The sequence below is a fragment of the Chinchilla lanigera genome, unplaced genomic scaffold, assembly GCF_000276665.1.
Source record: "Chinchilla lanigera isolate Chin_1 unplaced genomic scaffold, ChiLan1.0 scaffold00112, whole genome shotgun sequence".
Taxonomy (NCBI): Eukaryota; Metazoa; Chordata; class Mammalia; order Rodentia; family Chinchillidae; genus Chinchilla; species Chinchilla lanigera.
The window spans coordinates 871,095-880,006 of record NW_004955513.1 but is presented as its reverse complement, the minus strand read 5'-3'; the positions used below and the strand labels follow the sequence as shown (position 1 = coordinate 880,006).

Genomic DNA, 8,912 nt, shown 5'->3' with positions numbered 1-8,912 from the left:
AGATAATAAATAAATAAAGTAAATAAATAAATAAATAAATAAGACATTTGATTACATTCCCAGGAAAATTCTAGGGAAAAATAGAAATACAAGATATGATGAAAACACAGCAAATATTTAAATTTAACAATTAAAACAATCTTATTACAGTAAAAGACATACTGGCCTTAACCCCGCTTTCTTCAAACACACTTGTCCCATCGTCCTTGCTAGTTCTGAAGCAGTTCTGGACATCCTCTTTCACGAGTGTCTTTACAAGGTATAATTAAAAAATACGGTGAATTCACTAGGTGTGGTGGTGCATTCCTGTAATCCCAGCACTCGGGAGGCTGAGGCATGAGGTTCTGAAGAGTTCAGACCAACCTGCACCACATAGTGAGTTCAAGGTGGGCTGAATTACGTGTCCAGGCCTTGTCTTAAATGAATGAATGAATGAATGCATCAGACCTGGCACCGAGTGACTTCCGGCTTCTCCCCAGTCAAAATGACCATGAAAGGGAGACATTTTGAACCCATTCAGGATACCAAGGCGGCCAGGACAGCAGAACTACAGACGCAAAAGAGGACTTCCAGAACGGCTTTAGAAAGTGACAAGAATGGTGGGATAACCTGAGCTCAAAGTGAGGGGGAGGATTGTGAGGGGGCAATGTGCCTTTTACTGTAAAAACTTTTAAAAACATGGGGCTGGGGGTTTAGCTCACCGGCAAAGCGCCTGCCTGGCAAGCGCAAGGTCGTGAGTTCGGTTCCCAGTACTGGAGAAAAACCAAAACCAAAAAAAAAAAAACAAAACAAACTTTTAAACATTCACCATTATTTTGATCGCATGGCGTATACTGGCCTAAATGTGCCAAGGACTACTTTTTTCAGCAAGCATTCTAGTAAGCAGTGAAATTCTAACAGCCTCTCCACTGAGATTAGGTACACATTGGGCCGGGGGGATGATATTCAGGAAAATTTTGAGAAAGGCTATTAATTGTAGTGAAGTAGTTAACGAGCAGCCATTTAAGTGTAATTAAATCAGTGAGGTTCTAGGAAAGGCCACAGAATAGATTCATGGAATTGATAAGAGAGCACACCAGTAGGATCAGATAGGGTTAGTATATGAAACCACTGCCGATATTTGATGTTATTCTGGGAAGTCTAACTAATGCAGTAAGACAAGAAAAATTAAATAACATAAAGACTTTACCTTTTGTTTCTCTGAAGACACATCTAGACAATCTGAGAGATTCCATTGAAGGGTTATACTTAATAAAGTGACTGAACACAGGATAAAGTACAAAAACCAGTACCAGCACCAAATTAGAAAATGTAGTAAAGGACGCCGTTCATGACAATGACACGAGTGATAGAACACCTGATAATAAATTTAGTATGAAATGTGCAAGATATAAATGAAGGAAATTATAAAACTTTATTAACAGACAGAACACTCAAGAAAGAGACCAGCATCTGCACTAATGGGGTCACAAAGATTTAAATCTATAAATGATTTCCTAGTTTAAAAAGTGTATCTATGTGTATTAGGAATCAAACTCAGAACCTTGTGCTTGCCAAGCAGGTGCTTGTGCCGCTGAGCTATATCCCCAGCCCTCCAAGTTAAAATATTAATTTAATGTAACTCCAGGTTATGTTGTGCTGGTGTTATGAAGGCTTCTTCAGTAAAGTTTTCTTTTTCGGTCAAGAACATGACGCTATCAACTGTCAGCGCCCGCCCAGATACGCTTGCCTGGGTCCTGCTTCCTTCCAAAGCCAATTCATCCACTAACCGTAGGAGACGCAGCGGCCCGAAGTACCTTTAGATGCCCACAAAATGTCCTATTTTATTTTATTTTGGTTTTTTGGAAACAGTCTTGCTATGTAGCCAGGCTGGCCTTGAACTCACTATGCAGCCCAGGCTGGTCTCGAACTCGTGGCGCTCCTCCTGAATGCTGGGGTTGTAGGTATGGGCCACCACACCGAGCTCCAATTTATTTTTGAAGTCAAAAGAGAAAAAGTGAACTTTCAGGTAGATAGATGTTCTAACATATATCAATATGTTTGTTTTTATATCAATGCAGTTGTCAAACACAATTTAAAAAAATTCTTAATTATGGTGAAAGACACACAACATAAACTGACAATCCAGGCCATTCTTAAGTCTCAGTACCGTAGTGCTAAGTACTCTCGCGTGGATGTCCAGCCATCACCACCGTCTTTCTCCAGAAGCTTTTGATCTTGCAAAGCTAAAACTCCATACCCATTAAACAACAGTTCTCCATACCCTTCTGTTATGGTTTTTGTCTGCATGTCCCCCCAAATCCTCATGCCGTCATGGGATGGGCTTCTAGATTTTTGATTGATCCGTGGTCCAATGCTGGAATTATGGGTGTGAGTGCTACACCTGCCCTGGGCAGGTAGTTTGCATACAGTGTAAAGGAGGGAAAGAGGGTGCTTGCCACAGCTTCTCCCCTTGTGCTCTTGCTGCTTTTGCTGTTTTCTGCTGCCACGAACTGTTGCCCTCTGTGTGTGCCACTCTGCCTTGGAGCCAGCGAATATGGACTGAAACCTCTACAAACTGTGAGCTAAATAAACCTTTCCATCCTTAATTTTGGGCCTCAGGTATTTTGTCTCAGTAACAACAGAAAAGTAACCAAAACACCTTCTTTCCCCAGTAAAACTTAAGTTTTACTATTTATTATTAATAGAGAGAAAAACGCCTGGGACCCAGTAAAATCAGAAAAGGTCTTAGAGCTTATTGTGCAAGGTGAACAATATAATACAGGACACATATTTTATAAGATTATTTATAATAGTCACCCAAAGAATGATATACAAAAAAGTGCAGGAAATCTGTCCACACCCTAAGACCAAGGAATCCAGCTGAGGACCTGGATCCCATGACAGTGTCCTATGTGAGTCCAGCTGAAGGCCTAGAGCTCATAACAATGCCTCCCAAGAATCCAACTGGAGGCCCAGAGCCCATAACAATGTCTCATGCAGGCCTGTTTCACGGATCTGTGCTGGGAAGGACCAAAGGTCAGTGGTGGAATCTAGGAAGTCTGTGCCAGCGGGATGAAGCATCTGTGCTAGTAGGCTGGGGGCTGGAGCCAGGAAGTGATGCTCAGAAGAACTGGAGCTCCCCAAAAAGGTACCACAGCCATCTTCAGCAACAGTGAGGTCCTGAGCTCCTCTGATGATCAAGATGGCTGAGTTCCCATCAGGGAAGCCAATGCAGCAAGCTTCTTCCAGAGCCTGAGCTGTGCACCTTCTTCCCCTCTGGAGCCAGGAAGCGAAGCTCAAAGTGCGGACCAGAGCTCCCCAAAAGTGAACCAAAGCTATTCTCAGTGCCAACAGGGTCCCAAGCTCCTTGGAGGATGAAAACAGCCAAGTTCATCAGGAAAGCCAGCACGACGAGCTCCTCCAAAAGGATCAACAGCTCCTTACAGCTTCCGCCAGCTCCAACAGCCTTTCCCCGCTCCCAGCAGCCTCGCTCAGTTCCCAACAGCTTCCTTCTCCTTCTCCAGTTCTGCCTCTTATGCTGCGGGCAACAGTCCCCGGGTGGGCCTTCCACACCCAGCCCCACACATACTCAGTTCAGCTGGGGGTTATAAGTTGACCACCAGTCATCAATCCACTACAAAGTCCATGCTAACAGTGGCTGGTATCACTGGCACGAGGTGGAGACGTGACTGTCCCCAGCATGTAGGACGGCTCCATTAATGAGCCCTTACCTGCAGGGAACCTGGCAGAGTGCAGGTGGCAGGAGGTCACTGAGCAGGGAACGGTGATCACGGGGACAGCGGAATTCGCTGGCTCTTGGCATCACTGATAATTTAAAGAGAAAGAAGTGATCAGCTCTAGGGATCTGTCACCAACCCAAAGCACAATTCGAATCCCAGGATGCCTTGCAACAACAGGGACTGACAACCAGATGCGGGATCTGATCGGAGGATGCGCCGGGTTCCAGAGAGGATGGCCCGCTCGTCCTCAGAACGAGGCCTAACCACACCCAGAGTCCCAGTGGGGGGAGGGGGCCCTGGGGCTTGGGGGACATCTGGACAGAGGCTCGTGGGAACTGTGGGTCTCCGCATTCCCTGTGTGCTGCAGAAAGGCCCTGCTCTCATCTAGAGCCTGATGCCTATCCACACGCTGCTCGAAGGCTGCAGAGACCTCGGGCGAGGCTGGCACCCTCGAAGGCGATCCCTGTCTGGCTTCAGGGCACAGCAGACCTCCCCATACCTGGCCCCCCTAATAACTCTCAATCAGGGGCTCTGCTTGAACAAATTAATTGTTCAGCTTCTGGTTCAGTCGACGAGGCTTTTATCGATTCCCTGGTGTGAGCCGGAGAGAGGGCCCGTGTTCATGACTCAGCAGCCATTAGCCACAAGGCATTTGGAGTCGGGCAGACCTGGGCCCGGATCCTGCCTCTCCCACCCGTGGGACCCTGGGGGCCCCTCAGCCTCTGCCCCAGCACCCTGGGTGCTTACTGGCTACACAGGCTGCTGCTGAGAGTGGCTCCTCCCAGAGGCCTTTGCATGGTGGATCCGGATGTGGCTGGGTCCTGGCACTGAGACATCCTCACCAGAGTGTTAGGAGTGGGGACACAGAGGCCATCCTCTATCCCTCTGGTGGGGCCTTCCCCACACTCCCTGGTCTTCAGCGTGTGCTGCCAGACCCTCGGACGGTGGCACCAACAGCAGCCATGGCAGTGGTTTCTCTATGTATTTCTGGCTGTGAGTGGCAGTCCCAGAGATCTCAGGGCCAGAGAGGTGGCAGTGCCTGAGGAGGTGGCTGCTGCCCTGGAGGGTCCTAGCCGGCAGCTCCTCCTGTCCCCTTTCCCTGACCCCTAACACCCTGCGCCGTCCTTGCTGTGCGGGGAAGACCAGCCCCTGCCGCAGCTGCCACAGAGCAGCGTGCACTTTGCACAGGGAGGGAAACAGCCCGGGGATGTCCCGAGGTGGCGCCTACCTGCTCCTAAGCCCGGGCTCCGAATAAAGTTAAAAAGGGCCGGCGCGCAGCTCAGTGAGAAGGCGCAGATCACGGCTTCCTCCAGGCGCCTGCTGGGGAGGCCGCTTTGCTCAGCTGCCCCCAGGGGCGTCCTGCCTGGGCCGGCAGCCAGCGCCCTCACCTCCCCACTCTGGGCTTCTCCAGCTGGCATTCAGGTCACCAGTCACCAGCCACTGAAGGCGACATTAGCTGCAGGACGGAGCTGGCCTCTCCTGCCCCCTGGTGGCCAAGGACGCTTCGGGCTGTCGCTGAGCAGCTGCGGCAGTAGCCACCAGCTCTGAGGCCAGGGGCAGGGCTCTGGCAGCCCTGCCGTGAGTGTGTGTGTGTATGTGCGTACATGTGCGTGCGTGCATGTGTGTGTACACATGTATGCGCATCCAGGCTGCACTGTGCACATGGGTAAACTGAGGCCTGGAGCTTGGGCACATTCCCAGCAGGATGTGACCCAGTCCTTTCCGTCGCTGGGGTTGACTCCCCCTAGGATGGGCTTAGGGAAAGGCTGAGGTCCACAGGACTTGGGAACCAAAGTGTGCTAGGCTAGGCCTCGGGGTGTCTGTGCGCCTCAGGGTCTGTGTGACCCCCCAGCCCTGGGACAGTAAGCACGGCTGTGTTGTCTGGGAAGGACCCAGAAGGAGCGACAGCTGAGGAAGCCTGTGTGTAGGAGCTGGACAATAAGATGAGGCCCCCCCAACACCACGGGAAGGCTCTGAGAGTCACCTCCTGGTAGGACCTTCCATCGCAGCCAGGCATCTGTCCCCCAAAGCGAGGCCCCCCCACACACGTGTGACTGAAACCCGCAGAAGCCACTGGCCGCATAGCCTCAGCTTCCCTGCAGCCTGGAGCTCGAGGCCTCACCCCAGACCTCCAGTGCCCCCTCTCCCCAGCGGGGGGGCTGTCCCTGTGTGCCCCCTGCAGTGTGGCAGCCACGGCCGCACGGCGTCCACGTGTGCCCGGTCAAGGGCTGCGCTCGGGCTGCTCCCCATGTTGGGAGGCACACGGCTCGATGGCCTTGGTCCCCAGCTGGGGCTCCCGTGCCCTGCCCTGGGAGCTCTCAGTCTGGGACCCCCTTGGTGCAGTGGCTGGAGGGAGGAGGGGACAGAAAAAGCAGGCAGAGCCCGGGCTGCAGGGGCGCTGTCGGGTGCCCCCTTTGTCCGTGGGCAGCCCGCAAAGGTAGCAAGCTGGCCTCCTGAAGCCACCCAGCAAGGGTTAATACCTTCCGGGGCGGGGGAGGAGGAGGGCGAACAGCCCGTTGTTCTGATTTGCTTAATGAACGTTAATTAAGGAGACAGAAGATAGCTGATTCCTCCAGGACAGAGATGAAAGGCCCGTTAATTAAATCTGGGGAGATCGCCAGGGCCTGCTGATCCCTCCCGACAGCTTGCAGCCCGCTGGAGCCCAGAGCCAGCCACCAGGGCTGGGAGAGCTGCTCCTTGCCCCGGCCTGGGTGCTGCCCTGAGGCCGGGAGAGAAGCCCTGGGCTGGGCCCAGATGCACCAAGATTTCCCGGGTAGAGCAGTTCCTCAGTTTCCCCCATCTCCTGCCCAGAAAGAGCGTTAGCCTAGGTGGTTTCCGATGATGCCCTGTTCGACCACAAGGCTCTGTAAGCCTGTGCTCTCTGTCCACATGCCAGGGCGTCAGTCTCCCCCTCTGGCAGCTGGGGAGAAGCCACCCACTCTCAGACAGTTTCAGGGGCACAAAGAGCAAGCTGGAGTCTGTCCTGGGAGTGCAGAGATCCTGCCCAAGACCACCCTGCTTGCCAGCAACAGGGAGAGACCCACACCTTGCTGGCTCCTGAGACAGTGAGCTTTTCTCCTTCACTTGTCCATCCATCCACCCACCCATCCATCCACTCACCCATCCATTTGTCTATCCGTCCATCTGTCCATCCATCCATCCATCCATCCATCCACCCATCCATCCACACACCCATCCATCCACTCACCCAACCATTTGTCCATCCATCCATCTGTCCAACCACCCATCCATCCACTCACCTGTTCATTTGTCCATCCATCCATCTGTCCAACCACCCATCCATCCACTCACCTGTTCATCTGTCCATCCACCCACCCACTCATCCATCCACTCATCCATCCATCCATCCACCCGCCCACCCACTCATCCATCCACTCATCCATCCATCCATCCACCCACCCATCCATCCATCCATCCATCCATCCATCCATCCATCCACCCACCTTGTAGGGGAGGCCTTCTGTGAGCACTGGGGCCACCATGTTGCAGGGAATGGACAATCCGTAACCTCCCATGACTTGGTGAGACACACAGTGATCCAGGAAACAGAGGGGCTGGGGCTGGCTAATCCCAGTGACAGCCACACTGGAAGCAGTGAAGAGGCCAGATGAGCTCCAGGAGGCGGGGCAGTCAGGGAGGCTTCCTGGAGGAGGCGCCATCTCCTCAGAGACGTGCAGGACGAGGACCGAGGCAGGGGGACAGGAGGGCTCTGCTGATGAGAGCGGACAGGGGAATTTAAGCTGTCGTGCTCACTGAGCATCTCCTTCCGTGGAGGTAACAAGTTCAGACAGGCTGGGGGCACTGCTGGCTGGCAGACGTGTCACCACCCGGACCAGCCATCATCTCACCCAAGCTGAGGAGCTCTGGGTAGCCCTCGGAGCTGAGGGGTGCAAACGGGGAAAACAGGTCCTGCTGGTGTGCAGGGCCACAGCGGCTGCTAGGGAGGCCTCCAAGTCTGTCCATCTGTCCGTCCGTCCATCCATCCATCCACTTCTCTGACGTTTCCCAAGCACCAATGCTAGGGTTTGGCTGGTGGCTGAGTGCAGGGGACAGAATGATGGATGCTTGGGGGTCAGGGCCAAACTGGTCACTCTAACACAGAGTGACCCACAGTTCCAGGCTGTGTGAGTGAGGAGGAGGCGCCTGGCCCAGTCTGCAGACATCGGGAAGACTTCCTGGGTGAGGTGGCTTGGGGGTGGGAAGAGCATTCCAGGCGGGGGACCACGTGGGAAGGGCGCACAGGCGAGAGTGAGGAGTGGGAGCTGATGTGGGTGAGGGGGATTTGCGGCAAGGGCGAGGCATGCGTGGGCGGAAGCCGGCCAAAGCGCGGTAGGACCGGGCCCCCACGCCCCGCTGGAAAGCCTGACCTCCCAGGTGCTCGGGGAGCCCAGGGGACAGCAGGCAGGGCTGCAGACTCCGGGAACAGTGGTGTGTTAGGGAAGGAGATAGCGGGCAGGCGGGGGCATGGAGAGGAAACCGAGGCAGCGGCGTCTCTGTCTCGTGCAGCTGCCCGCATGTGGCACCATCCTGAGCCGGGCACAGGTGGAAGAGGAGGTCAATTTTAAGTGTGAAAGCTGTGTGCTCTGAGCCCACCCCAGGAAGTGGGCAGAGGGGACTTCAGGCCGGGCCGCCCAGGCTGTGTGTCCCGGGCGAGTCCCTCCCCTCTCTGGGCCCGGAACGCTGACCCGGATGGCACATGACAAAGGGGTGCTGAGGGCTGGCCTCAGCCTGGCTGGAGCAGCGGTTTGTCCCCAGACCTCTCCAAGGATCCGACCACTCCTTCTCTGCCCCTAGTCTCTGCCCCCACTTCCTCAGGTCCCCCAGAAAGTGCCACACGGACACCACCCCCCGGGCCAGATACTACCCGTGTGGCCACCGCCCCACGTGCACTCTGCAGCAGGCCCAGGCCAGGGAGCCCCACCGTGGGAACTAAGCACACAGCTTCCTTCTTTCCTTCCTTGCCTCTCTGGTGCAGAGAGGCTGAGGCAGGACAATGGCTGTGGCCCGGGCTGTCTAGGCCAGAGGCGTGACCTGGTCACCTTTGTCCCCACTTCTCTGACCATACCTGTCACCCCTCCCTGGGCCTCTGCTGGCTCAGCCGCCCTGGTCTCCTCTCCCCAGTGCAGAGGTGCCCCGACCCCGAGCCCCTTCTGCTGCCACCTGTGCCCC

The 8,912-nt window shown here is 54.5% G+C and overlaps 1 protein-coding gene across 1 annotated transcript in view; it reads right to left on the bottom strand.

The window, feature by feature from the left end:
• The window catches only part of Lamc3 (laminin, gamma 3), a 61,934-nt gene extending 54,228 nt beyond the window's left edge, over positions 1–7,706 (bottom strand). The window contains exons 1-2 of the mRNA XM_005408636.1: positions 7,592–7,706; positions 7,187–7,452 (exon numbers count right to left, since the gene is read on the bottom strand). Of these exons, the coding sequence (XP_005408693.1) occupies positions 7,187–7,452; positions 7,592–7,706 (381 nt within the window). The remainder of the gene's footprint in view (positions 1–7,186; positions 7,453–7,591) is intronic.
• Between the last annotated feature and the right edge of the window lie 1,206 nt (positions 7,707–8,912).